Source organism: Muntiacus reevesi, unplaced genomic scaffold (genome assembly GCF_963930625.1).
Source record: "Muntiacus reevesi unplaced genomic scaffold, mMunRee1.1 SCAFFOLD_155, whole genome shotgun sequence".
In the NCBI taxonomy this organism is placed as follows: Eukaryota; Metazoa; Chordata; class Mammalia; order Artiodactyla; family Cervidae; genus Muntiacus; species Muntiacus reevesi.
The window spans coordinates 25,706-44,093 of NW_027077963.1; the positions used below are offsets into that span (position 1 = coordinate 25,706).

The window sequence follows — 18,388 nt, forward strand, 5'->3', positions numbered from 1 at the left end:
ACATGCAATCTACACTAATTTTATCATAGTTCTTTCATTATTGAAATTTCCTCACTCCTACTTTATCTATGGTAGAATCACCAAGAGTAATTCATTATTATCAGATGACATACCTGGGTTGCTCTTTTCGGGAAGAGTTTTAGGCCTCTTTTCTTTATATTCAGAGATCAGTTGGCAAATGCTATGTGTTAAAAATGTGATAAACAATATTTTAACACTAATATGAAAAAAAACTACCAAATATGTTAAATTCTTAGATTATTTCAGACAATGTCAGCGATAATATTAAAACTACAATTGTCCCATACATTTCAAGTTTCTAAGTTCTACCAAGTTTTATTTAGCATGTATTTAAAGGGGAAAGAAAAGGAAGATGACATAGTCATGAACTGAGGGCAACAGAGCTCAGTAGATTAACCAGATTTAGCTTGGCATACGAAAACTCTTTCCAACTCGCAAATCCTAGCTCTGTAACCGACTGCTCTTTGATCTGAGAGAATTGCTTCCCTTGAGTTCAAAGTCATCCTCTACACAACTGGGATCTTACTGCCTTATTTCACAAGGGGATTAAGAGGAGTTAATGAGATAATATATCCCCAGAATGCTTGCAGAAACAGTCAAAGAATGGAATAATTTGCTCTTGAACGTTATTGTTGGAACTACTTTGGAATTCCAAATAAAACCAATGTGTGTTTTCTTATATGTTTAGCATTCAAGGGTTTCAGGAAACTGTTATTAATTATGGTGATTAGTGTTCTCTGTGGTTTGTAATTTAGGGAATCTCAGCTCTTATATAATTTGTACCTAAATTTACTTATAAAATATGAACTCACTACAGGAGGTAACATAATTATCCCCCATTACTGTAGCTAATCACACCAAGCACAGAAAACTAATCACAATCAAGACCTGGCCTGGACCACTACTCTCCCTTCTCTACCTGCTCAAACTCTCAACCAGCAGATCTTTCTGACAATGATGCTTCATCTCCATGTTCATCTCTGATTCACGTGGAAGACATAACCCTACTCTTACAGTGGATACTGGCAAGTCCTAGGCAGGGCTTACCTCTCTGAATTCCTCTCCGAACTAACTTACTTGAGATTTAAGGAGGTCTGGTGAATGGGTTCCTTGTGAGACAGACTCAGAAAACATTTACAGTTGAGGCAGATAAATCCTTTGGAAGATTTTCATTATTGCAGGAAACAGATCCCATGAGGGGCCAACCCTCCATGTAACCATGGAATCTCAGGCAAGCTGACACCCACTACTCTGGGAAGGATGACAGGGAACCTATGACCTAAGGAAAGGTGCCCCCACAGGATAGAGGCTGCCTGCACCGAACAGAAAACTCTCACTGGTCATGTAACAAATGACAGTTAAAATTCTTTTTGGGGCAGTTTAGTGATCACGGGCGTTTTAATGTGAACACTTACGTATTAAAACCACTAAGAGCAGCATATTCTTCTGCAGTCCTTCCAAAGACATCTTGAGAAAAGACGTCAGCACCTCGCTGAAGGAGAAGACTGACGACACTCACAGACTCATAACTGACAGCAAGGATGAGGGCGGTTCTAAAAGAACAGAGAGACGGCGTCACCCTCAGGAAGCTGAGGGAACTTACAGAAACAGCTCGTTTGGTGTGCTTCACCAAGGTGACATCTTGCCGTTTACACGCTCAAGTGTGCATCCTTGTAAACGACCTCCAAGGCTAAACCGAAGCGACGGAAAAGCAGCCTCCTGCCCCGCTGGGATGGCACGAAGCAGCACTTACTATTTCAAAAGTCCCTGATGGGGACTTCCCTGGTGGACCAGGGGCTGTGACTCCAGGCTCCCAAGGCAGGGGGCCCAGGTCCCATCCCCGGACAGGGACCTTCATCCCACATGCTGCAACTGACAGTTCCCACGACTAAGACCCCAGGCAGTCAAATAAATAAATGCTTTTCAAAAATAATATCAAAGTCCTTGATGGACAAGAAACTGTGCTGAGGTCACTTATCTGAGGCAGGTGAGTATTTAAGGAACGAATCCCCCATTTCCTCCTTAGTCTGATATATTATGCTTCAAAGTCAGCTACAGGGTGGGTTAAGCAAAGGCTACTTGCTGGCTTAAAACAAAAATATTAACAATAATGGAAATAAAAATAGTCACCGTGGCACTTAATGATGTGGACAAGCATGTGCTCTTCACTAAATGAAATACTATGTATACGCACAGCCACCTTTGAAGGATGCATTACTATTTGCCGTTTTGTACAAGGAAACTTATTTGCTGATGATAAGTAATGTGCCCAAGGTCATAACCCTAATAGGGAGGAAAGCTAGGAGCTGAACCCAGTCTGAATCTAAAGACCATCATTTTCGTCTGTATCATCCACCTCTGACTTATCTTTGTTGAAGCAACTGTTTATCCAATTAAACCTATCATTCTTCCTTCTACCTTCACTTAAAATGAAAACATCAAAATGTACTAGAAATAAAAAGGGATAAAAACTGATGAGCCCACAGTATCTGGTGACAGTGATTACTAATCACTTTTTGTTGTTGTTTAGTCACTGAACTGTGAAGGACTCTTCTGCAATCTAATAACATCAGTATTTTTCAAAGAAAGTAATTGAAAGCAAAGAGTCACCCAAAAGACAAAATCAAGTCCTTTATGTTTAGTGTGCATCTTTTAAGGAAAAATATACACAAAGTAGAGGTTAAACAATCATTATAAAAGAATTAAGAAATTCGATACTGTCATAAGGTAAACTAAAAAGCAGAATCCATATTGTATAAAGCTAATGAAACCAGTATGAAATCCCTCAGCATCTACAAGATCAACCAGAAAAAAGAACAGGTTGCATATGACATCACTCAATATTATAAAGGAATACGAATCCTGCTATATATCCCTGCTATATAGTTTTTCACGACTCCCAGTCAGAATAATTGGTTTTCTACCTAACTGATAAAGTGTTGATCACAAATGAAACCTTTTTAATTTAATCTTTATCTTGATGTTAGCACCCAAGAACAGCACTAAGGTTTTTAAAAAGAAAAAGAACAACTGTACCTTTTCATCTTATCAACCGCGTGTACATTTGCTTCTTTCTTTACTAAAAATTCCACCATTTGCTGTTTCCTTTCATTTATGGCCAATAATAGTGGTGTGAGGTCATCCTGTAAAACAGGAAAAACCATTTCGAATGTACCCAGTTAACCTATTTCTAAACTGAACTGAAAATCATGCAATAGATTCTCTGAACTTAAACATATAATTCAGAAAGCAAATAAACGGGAGTCCCTCCTCCTCAGCCCCGGCGCGACTTCTATCTCTTCAACATGCTCCTCCTCCTGGCCTTCCCTGGGCGTCCAGGGGCTAAGATTTGAGCTCCCAAGCAGGGGGTCCAGGTTCCATCCCTGGTCGGGCAACTAGAGTCCACATGCCGCAACTCAAGATCCCACGTGTGACAACTAGACCCAGTGCAGCCAAATACGTCTTTTGAAAAGCTAAAGAATAAAATGCTCCTCTTCTTCCTCTTCCAAAGATGAACCACAGAGTCATTCTCTAAAACTCACTTTCAACATTTACTGGTTCCAAGGATCTTTGCTTCTATCATAGTATTTATCAGGAATATTGCAGTATTTACTTGCTCTATTACTAGTCTCAACACTCCTCCAGAGAGAATCAATTAGCTACTTGATTTAGTAGCTGCATATTTTAGGAACAACGCTGAGGCAGGAATACATCATATTATCTGTGGCATGCATAACCTATGCAAGGATGACCAAGAGTAACCTCATGAGGTTCACAGACATTCCAATGGGAATGTTATCCTCTACATGAACATGCAAAGAGAAAGGTTGTTTTCTTTTCTTCCAAAAAAACCAACTGTGGGCACCATGTTTCTCGGCTTTCTCAGCAAAGTCTCCTGATATTTAATCTTACTCATTCTCCTTTGCTTGTTCCTTCCCCCGCCCTTAAGTTAAACTGACAGGTCAGCATTAGCTAGATGCTGTTTCAAGCAGAACAACAACGCTCATCTTCAAAGACCTTTCTTGACGGCTCTCATGTGATGACCTCCAGGAGGAAGCTTCCTTAATCCCTGAGTTCTGGTCTCTGTCTTGCTTTACGGCTCTTAGTGAAGGATTACAAGATAAGTTACCAATAATTATGCACTCAGCATTTTCTCGGGGAGTTGCTCTTCCGTGAACTCTCCCCACGCTCTCTCTCATAATCCTGTGTGTCTGGGAGACTCATTCAGTGTGAAACCGCCACAACCAACTTAAAAATTCTAATTTGAAAAATTCAATCCCATCCTTAAGAGATTCTTTTAAAATATGGAATCAATTATAGATTAATTAGACTGTCTTTAAAACTTTGAAATAGTTATCAAAATAAACTATAAATCAAGAAATGGAAACTCAAATGCTTCTGGAGAGGGAAACCTGGTGATCTAAGTGAAAAAGCCAGGTGAGGCTGGCAAACCTGCAAACACACGCCCCATACAGAAGGGGAGGCCTCCACATGCAGATCAAACAGGAGAATGGGCTCAAGGGGGACCAGATTTGGGTCTCTGAGAAGCCTGAAACGCAGACATCTGCATGAGTTTGCTAAATTTTAAATGTTGACTCAGTTTGTGGAATTAGGTAAGCTAAACATAACCAAGGACCACATTTGGTCTGTAGACCATTTGTGCTTTTACGTTTTGCTGTTTCCAAACAGGTGGGCATAAAGCAAATATTTGTATGTGAAAGCTTTCCTTTCTTGAGTATCATGTGTTTCACAAGAAAAGTGGGTCTCAACATGTAATAAAAATTGCTATTGACTCATAATTTTATTAAAATAAATTTAAAAAACAAGACAAAATTCCCACTTGAAGACTGTTTCCACTGCTTGTTAAAACTACAATCTCTTTCTAGAATTCTCCCAGATTATTAACCAAATGGATAATGAGTTCCTAAGACTGCTGAAACTAAATGATTAAAACAATCCCCATCTGTACTAATTTCATGGGTTTTGATGTTTAAAGCTGTCCTCTCGCTTATGCCAGGACGCAGCAAATCTAACAGACACACTGCAAGAGTCTGTCCTGCTGACACCAAGAGAAGGCTCATGAATTACCGTTACCGCAGTCAGGAAAACCCTGTTGCTAACAAACATCTGTTGACCTAATGACCTGGTTGGTAACAGAAGCTGTAAAATTCTTAAAAGGTCAGATGAAGTGACTTGGCCATGAGCAAATCTCTAAAGACTCTTGGAGTGTCACTGAATAATTAGTGGTTGGAAGAAAAAGGAGTTATATCACTCAAGCCAATAGATATTGCCAAAAATGTTCCTTTTAACTTCTCAATCACAGAGGCAGAGGAAAAAGTCAGGCTAATATTGCTGCAAAGGAGGGAGCTGACGGAAGTAGCTAGCATTGATCAAACTCCAACTCTTCTATAGATTACTTATTGTTGAGATAGGTGCACTAGAAATTATACTTAATCACTCCATAGTTCTTCACCAAGGATCCTATCAGAATCTCAAGGAAATATTTCTAAATACACAAGTCCAGGCCTTCCTCGATTTATTCCATCAAACTCTTCAGGGAACAGCCTAGGTTTGTAAATTTTTTTATAAACTTTCCCAACGGATTGTGGTTTTTACCAGTACAATCTAGCTGAGAATTAGCCCAGCAAACATTCCAGTCTCATCTCTAACCCACATGGCCAATTCCTTCTCTTACTTGAGGATTTGAAGAAAAAAGAAAAGTGTAAGAGGCAAGAGTCATCAAAACAATTAAATTTTCCTGGGTAAATAATGGTAGAACAGGGACTAATAAACACAGAAGGCAACCGGATCTCATTTTTCATAAACCCCTTCCTTTCCATCAAGACCTTCTAGATTGAGAGCAGAGTCTAGACTCTTATCTAACTGGCTGTTTCTGCCAGAATAGGATAATATTTCTGTTCAATATTGGTTCTTTTCTCTTCTTTCCAACTTAATCACCGCCTTTTCACTGCTGATCTGATTTCTGCAGAGTCTTCCTAAAACTCATACCTAGGCAAGTCTCCAACTCATTCAATCTCTTTCTCAAAATAACAACTATTATACCTGAAACTGAAAAGCACCTTACCAAAATATACAAACTGAAGGGGGAAAACAACAAAACCAAAACCTCAGGACTTCTGTGGTGGTCCAGTGGCTGGGTCCCAGTGCTCACAGTGTAGGGGTCTGGGTTCGATCCCCAGTCAGGGAACTAGAGCCTGCATGCTGAAACTAAGGCCTAGCACAGCCAAATGCATATTAAAGAAAAAAAAAACCCCTCGTCTTGGCATTTCCCCAACTGCCAAAATTCCAGCCTGATCTGCGTTTTTCACCTGCTCGCTCTTTTTCCTTTCCTCTTAGCCTCTGAAGCCTTGGGCAATGAGAAAGAAATCATTTTTATGTAAATCATTTTTTCATAAAATTGGAATGTGCTAACAACAGCAACATTTCTATTATGTTGTCAAATGCTTGTTTGAGTTTTAAGACAAAGTCTACTTCTCCAAGGCAAATTTTGCATTACTGTGTCATTTTAGACTAATTGGAAAAAAAAATTTTTTTTCAGTAAGGGAAAAATACTTGGAAAAAGTTTTACCTTTAACAATTGGTGTTATCACAAATATCTGCCATAAACAAAAAAGAACGCTTTGCTCTCTAATGCTTCTTGAGCAATATCGTGATTTAAAGTGACATCTTAGACAATCAAGTGCTTTCAAAATATTTTCACTCAGGGAGGGCTGGAGCTTCCAAGCAAGGAAAACTGCGCCCAGCTGTGAGAGTGGGGGAGCTCTCTCTGCAGCTCCTGGCGGGGCTGCAGCCGCAGGAGAAAGAGCAGGAGGGACAGCTTCACCATCACCAGCTCCCCACACTCAGCTGCAGCCCCGCCGAGCAGCCCCCCAGGGCTGAGAGTGGGAGACCCGAGCTGTGCACCTGGCGAACCAAGTGGTCACCAGCACAAGTGAACGCCCTGGCTGGTGTCAAACATGACCTGACCCACTTGGCCGGATCTCAGAACAGGGGTCCTGGAGGGCTCAGGGCTCCAGGCCTGCTGCCTCCCCGGCCCACCTGCACCCCCCAGCTCCCCCTGCTGAGCACTGGTTCTCCTTCCTCCTGCCCCCATCCCTCCCCCAGCAGCTGCGCCCATTCCCTGAGCCCCTGGAAGCAGCCACCCACCACATCACTTCACTCTCCCAGGCCTTCAGTGTTTGTAGGACTTGAGCCGACCACCCATTCCTGAGCACGTTCTAGTGGGAAAATCTTCCTTCTGGGGTTGAAGGCGGCTGAGAGAGACAGCGCTGCCGTTTCTGTGGGCTCTGACAGGTTCCACCCACCCCCTGACTTGGCTTTGGAGTTGTTTCCATGGTAACAGGGCCTGCTGGACACTACTCAGTCTACCTATTTACATACTATTATCAATAAAACACTACAGTTTAGAAAAATGCTTTGCAAATATTTTGTCAATAGAGTTAGCTGACGATACCTCGTTCCTGGCTTCTATATTGGCGTTGTAGGAAAGCAGCTTTGCTGCCAGTGATGTATTCTGGCAAAGGACCGCGTGGTGGAGCGCGGCGTTGCCACTGGCGTCCCTGACGTTCGGGTCGGCGCCCTGCTCCAGCAGGAGAGTCGCGCACTCCTCCTCTTGGCATTCTACGGCCTGTCAGCGTTGTGCCAAGAAACAAGAGTGTGAGTTCTAGGAATTCACAGTAAATAGCCCACAAGTTCACCAGTTCCCTCTATTTCAACGAGATCAATTCATTGTTAGTCTCAGTAGTTAAATCACAGCCATCTCATGTGGACATGGTTCGCTGCCCCATACCTTTATCAGCGCGGTCTTGTTTTCACTGTCACAGAGGTCAAGCAGGCATTTTCTCTCCAGGAGGAGAGCTACCACCACTAAATGGCCATTGGCACAGGCCAAGTGGAGGGCAGTCCTACAAAAGCAAGACAAGTTCTTAGGAAAATGTGGTGTAGCTGTTTCAAAACAAACAACTCTTTGTGTGATTGAAAACACTCAACAGCATAGTACTTGTATCCCTCTAAAACAAATATTTCGTTTTCTTCTGGAGAAAGAGCAGGATATTATTCGTTTAGCTCCTCTTGTTGCCGCTACTGCTGCTAAGTCGCTTCAGTCGTGTCCGATTCTGTGCGACCCCATAGACGGCAGCCCACCAGGCTCCCATCCCTGGGATTCTCAGGCAAGAACACTGGAGTGGGTTCAGCTCCTCTTACACAGTAATGAAAGAACAGTCTACTTGAATAGAATGCTCGAGACTTTGATATTCAGCTCAACTTGACTTTACATTTGACTTTGTCACTTATTAGCTGCCGCTCACCCTCTCTGTACCTCAATTTCCTCACCAACAAAATGGAGAGAGAGGAGTGGTTATCTCACAGGACAGCACTGCAATGCTTAAATCAGACCCATGCACAGGGTTTAGAACTGTTCACGGCACAGATTAACAGCTAATAATTGTTAGATTATATTATCATACTTACTACTATTACTACTATCTTACAAGGACAACATCTGATGAAGTCAAAGGACATTACACCTCCTTTGCAGATGTGTTTAGAGGATTGGAGACAACACTGTACTTCGATGATTCTAATATGCTTGTTTTCTCACATGTTAACGTCTCTGACATTGGAATATAATTTATAGTTCACAGGCTTTACAACTGTAAATTGTAGCATTTCTGTTTGTTCATTTCTCGTCTTTCTGGTTGTCTAATAACCATGCGGGGTTTTCATCTAAGTTTCCTTAGAGATGATGCATATTATATATTATTATATAATGCAGGTGCCCAACACAGTGATCCCCAACTGTGAACGGTTACACTGCATTTAAAGTGACTATAAAATATTAACTATATTTCCCATGTTCGAAAATATACCCTTGTAGCTTGCAGGATTTTAGTTCCCTCACCAGAGATTGAACCCTGGGCCCAGAGCAGTGAGTCTTAACCACTGGACGGCCAGGAAATTCCCAAGATTCCCTTGACTTCTGAAAAGGCTGAAAGTTGTCACGGGATACCAATCCTCACAAAAAACTCTTAAGTTAAATTGAAAGTGACAAATTGTTTTTATCTGTGCCACATTCCTATGAGTGCCAGAAAGACAAGCCCTGTCTGCTCATCTGACTTCCCTACAGACAGCTTGCTCTACAGAGATTATCAAATTTGGGGGGTTGCTAAATCAACTTGCAGATTTCTGTTTTTCTTCTTTTTGTTTTTTGGTGCCGAAACCCAGGAAACTCCACACTTCTTGCCTTTGAAATCACTCTTAGAAAGGTCCTTGGGGTGGGATATATGTATATTCCCAACCGATTTATGAGGTTGTACAGCAGAAACCAACACAACATTGGAAAGCAATTACCATCTAATTAAAAAAATATTAAGGTTAATAACCAGTACAACTAGAAAAAAAAGAAGGTCTTTGTCAGTATGCAAAAAATGTATAAATAGGAATTTCAATTTTCTTCTGGTACTTTTCTCATCCTGTGTGTTTAAAATTATTGATCCATACTCCATTTGAAACTTTTTGGTGAGATAAAAAAATCTAGTTACTTTTATCTAAATAGTTACCAGGTTATGTCTACACCATCTACACATAATTTATCTTTTCTGATAGAAAATGTCACCAGCAAATTTTGATATCTAAAAGGGCAAATCTTTGCCTACTACACAAAACTTTTAATTTCATCACAACAATTAAAGACAGCATGTGTAACCCAAAATCTTTAAAACCACGATCTGTTTATTTAGTTTAAACATGGAAAGACCACATACCCTAGGAAAATGCCCTCCTACTCAAGGACACAGCCAGCTTCCTATTTCAAAGCTGTCTTCTAAGGTCCTTCAGCAAGGAACATATACACATAAGCGTACACTGATATAAAACAGATACTGCACTGTATCTGAAGAATTTTTAATCCAGAAGTTGACCTGCCATGGAGATTATTTTCTCACTATGCAGTTTTCTGTAATATGTAACATTATGGTATAAAAACGTGTACATTAAAAATAAGATGCCGACAACATAAAAAACTGTCCACTGCCAATATCCATAATGAATGATCAATGGGAAGAAGAGTTTTCATAAATCACATGAGAAAAACAATGTGAGAGCTAGGGAGTTCCAGAAGATTTCTTGAGGGCTATAGAACTTGAGAGCTCTTACTCAAGAGGAGATCATGTTAACGCATGCATAACAACGAATGAAGAGGAGGAAGAGGAAGAAGAAAAAAAAAGATGCTATTCATGTTTTATTTCAGATCTGTGATTACTGACATTCAGGTAAATAACTTTAAAACGACCAGTAAAGTGCTCTACAAGGGGAATTATTAGCAGGTCCGAAAGTAACTAAGGCTTTTGCAGCCTATCAAGTCTGCGGGGCGCTGGATCCCACAAAGGTGTCTGTGAGCTCTGGAGGGGAGACTCCCAGGAGTCTCCTGCCAGGCCCTCCCTCCCCGCTCACCTGTTCCTCTTGTCCTTCTCGTTCAGGACATTCTCTCCGAGCAACAGCACCTGCCGCACTTTGGCTGCGTTGCCCACGCTGGCAGCCTTGTGGATCTTCCCGAGGTCCTTGTCTCGGATGTGGTACCCGGGCTGGAAGCTGGTTTTACGATGACCTCTGTCTCTCCCCAGGCTGATGGAGGAGCTGAAGGGTGACAGGCCCTTCTTACTCCTGAAGCCAAAAAGTTTCTTCATCGCAGAGTCTACAGACTCCAAACACACCTCAACTCCCCCTCGGCTCTTCGCGGTCCCCTAAGCCCAACACGAGCACTAGAGGTAAGCCAGAGCCGTCCCGCCACAACCTCCCAGCTGGGAAGCTCAACGGTTTGGAATCTTGCATCCCAGAATGAGCGTCGCTAAGCAACACCTCTAAACACATTGCCCGTGTGCCAGAATGCCCAGTGTGCATGTGCAAGAACTGGAAATGCATTTTTTGAAAGAAACAAACAATATCAATAAACCCTTACCGAAGGTAAGAAGGAAAGAGAGGAAACTGAAAGAAACAGAAAGGAAAGTGACATTACAACACATACCTTAGAAGTAAAGAAGCATAATCATAAGGGACCATTATTATTGATGAACAATTGCAAACTGGAAAACCTAGATAAATTCTGAAAAACATACAATCTGTCAAGACTAAAACAAGAAAAAGTAGAAAAACTCAACACTCCAATAAGAAATAAGGAGATTCAAATATTATTTAAAAAAAAACAACCTCCCCAAAGCTAAAAGCTTAGGACCAAATGGATTCAAAGAGCAAATCTACCAACATTCAAGTAAGAAGTAAAAGTAAGACTATGCAGAAAAAACACTTGACAAAATTCACAACCCATTCATGATTTTAAAAAAATACAATAAAATAGAAATATCCTCAATAAAGGTCATTTATAAAAAGCATGAAAAGTGAAAGTGATAGTCGCTCAGTCTTGTCTGACTCGTTGCTAAGGCATGGACTATACACTAGGCCAGAATATTGGAGTGGGTAGCCTTTCCCTTCTCCAGGGGACCTTTCCAACCCAGAGACAGAACCCAGGTCTCTCGCATCGCAGGCAGATTCTTTACCAGCTGAGCACCAAGCAAGCCCAGGAACACTGGAGTGGGTAGCCGATCCCTTCTCAAGCAGATCTTCCTGACCCAGGAATGGAACCGGGCTCTCCTGCATTGCAGGTGGATTCTTTACCAACTGAGCTAACAGGGAAGCTAGCCTACTTGGGGCAAGTGTCTGATAGGAGGAAAAGCAGGGAGCACGAGGCTTGGACCAGGATGGCTGCCATCTTTAGAAACAAGGAAGCCCTCTGTCCTGAGACGGACTCACGCTGAGGCTTGGCAGAAACCAGCACAGCACTGTAAAGGTGAGGGTGGGATGTTTCAAAAGAACAGCATGTATATTATCTATGGTGAATCAGATCACTAGCCCAGGTGGGATGCATGAGACGAGTGCTCGGGCCTGGTGCACTGGGAGGACCCAGAGGAGTCGGGTGGAGAGGGAGGTGGGAGGGGGGATCGGGATGGGGAATACGTGTAACTCAATGGCTGATTCGTGTCAATGTATGACAAAACCCACTGAAATGTTGTGAAGTAATTGGCCTCCAACTAATAAAATAAAATTTAAAAAAAAAAAAAAAAAACCAAAGCAAACCCTCTCCCTCCACCATGGTGCCCCCTTCACCCACAGCCTGAATGGTGCTCAGCCCAGAACCAAACCCCCTGAAGGACCTGCCCAGCCCCACGCCCTCCTCCTCGCCACAGCCTAGACTCTGATCCCGCACTCTGTGGAACTCTTCTCCTCTCTGCCGCCGCCGGAGTGGAGAGGAGCCGAAATCAAAGAGAGGAGCCGAAAGCAAACGGCTCGCCTCCAGGGGAAGGGGGAGAGCTCTCAGCACTGCAGGTCACGGGTGCCAGGTGGTAAGGCTCAGAGAAAGCTGCCAGTGCTGCTACCAGGGCATAAACATCACGTGGTGAGGCCACGAGCTGGATCCTCACTGGAGGGAAGAAGAGCTCAAGACCCTCATCTGTCCCCACAGATGGGAGGGGGCGGGTTGCCGTGCATGCAGCCACGGGCTGTTGTCACTTCCCGGCGGGGAGGGGACTCCTGCCCCGAGTCTGTGTGGCTGACACTGTGCTCTGAGTAAACGTATCCCGGGTGTGGAGAACAGCTGGAGTGCATGTTCAGCCTGCCTCAGCCTGGCTCCCAGGAAAGAGCAAGGAGCTTTTTTCTCTTCCCAGGTAGTGGCTGAGGCTGGGAAGAAGCAGGGAACACACATTGGCTCAAGAGCACACTCTGATCCAAACTCACAGTGCAGTGTAAACCTATCATTTCTGATCCCGCAGGACAGGCAACGGCCAACCTGAAAGGCAGAGAAATTGGCCCAGGTGTGAACCTGGGTGTGTGCCGGGCGGAGAGAGAGGATTCTTTATCATGGACATGGATGGGCCCCGGGTGGGGGTGGGGGCTGTTTTCAGCCCAGGAGTGAGGCTGAGGGATGGGAGAATCATTCTCCGTGATCGAGGCAAGTGCAGCCTGCAACTCCAAGCGGTCCTTGGGCTGCCGTGTCCACATTTGCTCCCTGGTTCCTTTCTGAAGCTGTCAGAGCTCAAGAAATCTGTCTAAAGGGAGCTGGGATGCTGGCGTTCAGATGCTTATTAAATAAACCACATCTGTAGGAGGGGAGAACCAAAGGGCCTTGTCTGGGCCCCCAGCTTTGAGAAGAGAGATCACAGTCATACGCGGATAAGACAAAGATCGTTTTGAACGACTTCTCTGGCTCTGCCCCTAAATGAACCGCAGATATTTCAACCAATTTATTTTCTCCATTTGTCTATGGATCCACGTATCTATCTCCTGTCTCCTGTGATCTCACCCTGCAAATTAGACTGTTTGCCTGGGGAGGAAGAGGGATAGGTCATGCCTAGCAAGGCCGTTCCAGCACCGATCTGGCACTAATATCAACTAATCCCCACAGTGATAAAGAAAAACCAAGGGCTGCAGCAGCAAGAGTCAGATTTGGTGGCAGGTAGGCCGTGCATGTGCAAATCCCAGCTCAAATATCAAGTTTAAACCCTCAGCCTCAATTGTCTCATCCCAGCATCACTTTACGAAGCTGTGGGTGTTGGAGGCTATCACATAGAGTGAAGGGGCATTTTGTTAAGTGTACACGTGGCAGCAATCACTACTCTTATTAATTTGTGCATTATCACTGTTTCTGCAGAATCAGGGACGTGCTGTCACTAGGTGGAACACCAGTCTAGAAAGGGTGGACATTAGATATAATCAAGGCAAGGCTGGGGAGGAAGGAGCGGTCCAACTGCTCTGGAGAGGGGGCAGGAGGCCAGGAGGCAGTGGCCCTGGGACAGCTGGGCACCAGGCCCCAGACCCCAGGATGGTGAGTAGAGGAAGGCTAATGATGAAGGTTCTCGACTGAAGAGGAGCAGGACTCAGGCCTAAACATTTCTGCCTGGACAAGACAAAGTACCAGTGGGCCAGGGCCAAGGAATGTGCTGTTGAGGAGGGGACAGCGGGGAACCCACCTCCCTGCTTCCTCCAGCAGAAGCTGAGCAGCTGCTCCCCTCAGGGAAGGTTAAGTAGCCTCACCAAAGCCACTCTGACAGTAAGTGATGGATCCAAGGTGGAAAACTCAATCGTCTTTCCTACTGTATAGCACGGGGCACTCTGATCAATGGTATGTGGCAACCTTGGAAAGGAAGCGAGTTTGCAATGAACACTGGAGTCTGTGTATCTTTTTGAATTATAGTTTTCTCCAGGTATATGCCCCAGAGTGGGACTCGTGCATCATACAGTAGTTCTATTGCACTTTCAGCTTTTTAAGGAACTTCCATACTGTTCTCCATAGTGGCTGTACCAATTTACAGTCTTCCCACTAAGGTAGGAGGGTTTCCTTTCCTCTATACCCTCTCCAGCCTTTATGATGTGTAGACTTTTGGATGATGGCCATTCGGACCAGTGTGATGTGATACCTCATTGCAGGTGTCGTGCACCTCTCTGATAATTTGTGATGCTGAACATCATTTCATGTGCCTACTGGCAATCTGTATGTCTTTGGAGAGCTGTCTATTACGGTCTTCTGCCCATTTCTATTTTTTATTTTTATTTATTTGTTTTGCCCATTTTTAAACTGGGTTTTCGGTTTTTTATTTTTTTGACATAGAGCTACAAGAGCTATTTGCATATTTTGAAGATTAATCCCTTGTCAGTTGCTTCCTTTGCAAATATTTTGTCCTTGTTAGCTTTTTGTTTGGTTTATTGTTTCCTTTGGTGTTGAATAGCTTTTAAGTATAATTAAGTCCCATGTGTTTATTTTTGTTTTTATTTTCGGTACTCTAAGACATGGATCAAAAAGGATATTTCTGCAATTTATGTCAGAGTGCTTTTTTTTGGCTGTGCCATGCGACTTGTGGGATCTTAGTTCCCTGACCAGGGATCGAACTCAGGCCCACAGCAGTGAAAGTGCCATGTCTTAACCCTTGGACTGCCAGAGAATTCCCTCAAAGAGTGTTTGGCCTATCTTTTCCTCTAAAAGTTTCCATGTAGGTCTTTGATGCATTCTGAGTATACTTTGCTGTATGGTATCAGACAATGTTCTATTTCATTCTTTTACGGATCTGTCCAGATTTCCCAGCATCACTTATTGAAGAGGGTTTTCCGCACTGTCCATCCTTGACTCTTTGTCATAGGTTAAGCAACCATAGGTGCACGGAGAGAAGAGTCCACATTATGTTGTTGAGTCCTCCTACCCCAGATCTGAGCTTTCCATCTCTTCCAGCGTTACGGTTTTTCTCATTCAAGCACGTACAGTAAATGTGCAGGCAGATGGAAGGGAGGGGGCGTGCAGCAGCCTCAGGAGAGCCGCTGCCACCGGGAAGAGGAGAGAGGTTGGCTGCAGCAGAACAGGGGCTGGGCTTCTGTCCAGGACGTCGTAACAATGTTCTTACACAGCTGCACGTTTATGTAATACATATGAATGTTTCCTACAGAACTATTTTTCTATATCTTTGAAATGCTTTAGTTTAAAAATATTTAGAAGTCAAACTAAATATTTTAATATTTTAATAGAAAAGGATTTTATTGCAGATACAGTGACTTCATATTACAGTAGTTAATTTTGATCAACCAAATGACCATAATTTATGTATATCTTGAATAGAAAACTATATTTTTTCCTGTTTTTTTTAAACATATAATACATTTTAGAGTGTGATGACATTTCAGTGAGGAAAAGATTGCATTCACAAGGGATACAATACCATCCTCCCTGAGTCCACAGCCCTAAAACACCACCACTGTCTAGACCTCCCTCGCGGTGGAACAGGCCCTGACAAAAAGGCTTCCTTCCACTATCCCTTATCGCTAGTTGAAAGTCACAGAAAGTGTAGAGTTTCTGGACTGTCTACTTCGACCCACCATCGAGAATGTCAGTGACTAAACCCATAGCACTAACAGTGCCATGGTAAAACTACACAGCCCTGACTTTGCATTTTAATCTCTGTAGCTAAGGTCAGAAGTGCAAGATTAAAATTGCTTTATTTTACCATTTTCCTTGCTGAGAACCCCATAATCTGGTTTGTTTTTCAGTAGCAAAATTAGGAATTTAACTCTGGAAGTTACCACTAAAAAAAAAAAAAAGTAGTCTTTTCCAACGTGTTTCCCAGGCATTTGGCACACAGACCTTCATTAAATGCTTGTGGGGTAAACAGAATCACAATCCTCATCTATTGAGGGGTATACAGCCAACGAGCCACAATAAGTTACAGTGTCACACTGGTTTACTTTAAAAGACGTTCTTTCAATGAACTCCAGGAAGAAAAGCAGTCTACACAGCGAGGGAAGCTGTAGCAATCTTGCTGAGGAGTTTGCTGAGAGCTCTAACTTTTCCTTCCAAGAATCGGGACTTTTTCTCGGCGCCTCGTTGCTTCTCTTCAGTGACTTGAAGCGCTTTTGTCAGGTGGGCATTTTCCACATAGAGCTCCTTGAGCAGCAGATCAGATCGTGGGCTCTTTCCAAACAGGAGAGGGGAGAGAGCCGCAGTGTACGGCACGTCTCACGCAGGCACGCCACGCCACCAGCTCTCCCTTCCTATTCCTCCACACGCGTTCAGGCTAGCTTGGGGAACCTTACAAATCAGGGACATGTTGGATGTAATGACAGGTTTTGTGATCCTGGCATGAGAGAGGAAACTGACGAACTAAGTGGCAGAGAACATTTAAGCCACCTTTGTACAAACTGGGTTACCACGAAATGAAGACAAGAAGACCCAAATCTGGAGACCTCCAAAAGACAACAAGGAAATTGTCAGGAGCACCCAAACTGTTTGGCTTATGTCAGCGGGCTCTGCAGGCCCACCGTGTCAGCAGGACGCGCCGAGGCTCCTTGGTGCCACCCACACGACACCGACAGGGGCTCCAGCGACGGGGACACAGGATACACGCTCAAGATGCAAAGACGCAGGGGTCCCAGCTTTGGGCTTTGAAAGTCCGCGCTGAGTTCACTCACTCAACTAGCTACTGAGCAGCTCTGCGGGCCAAGTGCTGCCCGGCCGTGGCCCCGCTCCCACAGGCACGTGTTCTAACGGGAGGAGCCAGCAGGGCACGCAGGGTCAGCTGGCGTGTTCACAGAGAACCCAGGCAGGGGACACACGGCTGAGCCTGAGGTGAACAGACAGCCCTGAGAGGAGCATGGGGGAGGTGGGGGAGGCTGCCTGGGTAAACCTCCCGGGCAGAGGCCGGCACATGCGGGGGTGATAAGAACGGCCAGGAGGCCCGTGAGGAAGGCAGAGCTGCCAAGTCGGCTGGCCAAGGGCCCGAGGGGAGGGGGCCAGGTCCTGCAGAATCTCGAGGCCACCAGAGAAGCTGCTGTCTACTCTGAGGATGTAGCCCTGGCATGTAGGAGCCTCAAGATTTACCTGGGGTTGAGGTTTTGCCAAGAGTGACTGGGGGGTAGCGGCGTCACCAAGAGCCTGACAGCTGGGAAGGAAAGTGAGGACCTGGGGACAGTCGAGGTTGGAGGGCGGCGGTGCCGGCAGGACAGGGGCTACACAGACGGGGAGTGGGGGTCTGGCGCGGGCAGCCTGCAGAGAGAGACTAGAACTGGGGACCCGCGGCCCAGGGCGCTCCAGATAAACCACATTTGGTCCCTGTGTAGAGAAGTATTTCCACAGATGCTCACATTTCACTTCCCGGAGCACCAAGCAGACCTCATAGGACAGCAAGGCCTCTCTCTCCCCTCTCTCCCTGCCCTCCTCTCCCCTCCTCAGCACTTCCGCAGGACACAGGGTTCTCTTGGGTCCTGTCTCCCTCATCAGCTACCCGGTCGCCCAAACGAGGCGTCCATCACTCACCTGCTCCTTCAGCTCACCCACTTTCTCATGGAGGAGCACTTCCATGTTCTTCCAAGTCATCTCCACCTCCTCCACCTGCTCTTCTGTTGTTTCCAGCTGTTTTTCATGTGCTTCCTGAAGGAGAGGAGGTTAGAGATCAACACGGTTCACTTTAAAAAGAGTCATCTCAGGCTTATTTACTTTAGAATGGAAATCAGCTGAAGTGCACACTATCTGAGCATCTGCCTAACCTTTCATCCATAGGAACGGATGGTTAGAAATGTCTCAGAAGCCACAAAGCTGCATTTCTCACTGTAGTGTGAGCAGATAACAGACTCCTTGTCCTAGGATCTTAATCCTAGATGACTCAAAGGTGAGTTTCCCCAAACATGGTAGCCTTTCTAGTGGATCTCTGACTAAATTTCCTTTGTCAATAATCCGTCCGAGCTTAAATGTCTCTCCAGCACAACGTGTCTGCATAATGCTATAAGGCTGTTCTTCGTTAGAATTTGTGTTTTACAACTGGCA

The 18,388-nt window shown here is 44.4% G+C and overlaps 1 protein-coding gene across 1 annotated transcript in view; it reads right to left on the minus strand.

Moving 5' to 3' along the window:
- Positions 1-18,388, minus strand: part of LOC136155288 (ankyrin repeat domain-containing protein 26-like) — a gene marked incomplete at its 3' end in the record, with an annotated part of 45,011 nt that overhangs the window by 25,688 nt on the left and 935 nt on the right. Inside the window, exons 2-9 of the mRNA XM_065917114.1 lie at positions 17,882-17,995; positions 10,997-11,022; positions 10,492-10,674; positions 7,832-7,946; positions 7,496-7,669; positions 3,058-3,164; positions 1,437-1,574; positions 114-181 (exon numbers count right to left, since the gene is read on the minus strand). Coding sequence (XP_065773186.1) covers positions 114-181; positions 1,437-1,574; positions 3,058-3,164; positions 7,496-7,669; positions 7,832-7,946; positions 10,492-10,674; positions 10,997-11,022; positions 17,882-17,941 — 871 coding nt within the window. The remainder of the gene's footprint in view (positions 1-113; positions 182-1,436; positions 1,575-3,057; positions 3,165-7,495; positions 7,670-7,831; positions 7,947-10,491; positions 10,675-10,996; positions 11,023-17,881; positions 17,996-18,388) is intronic.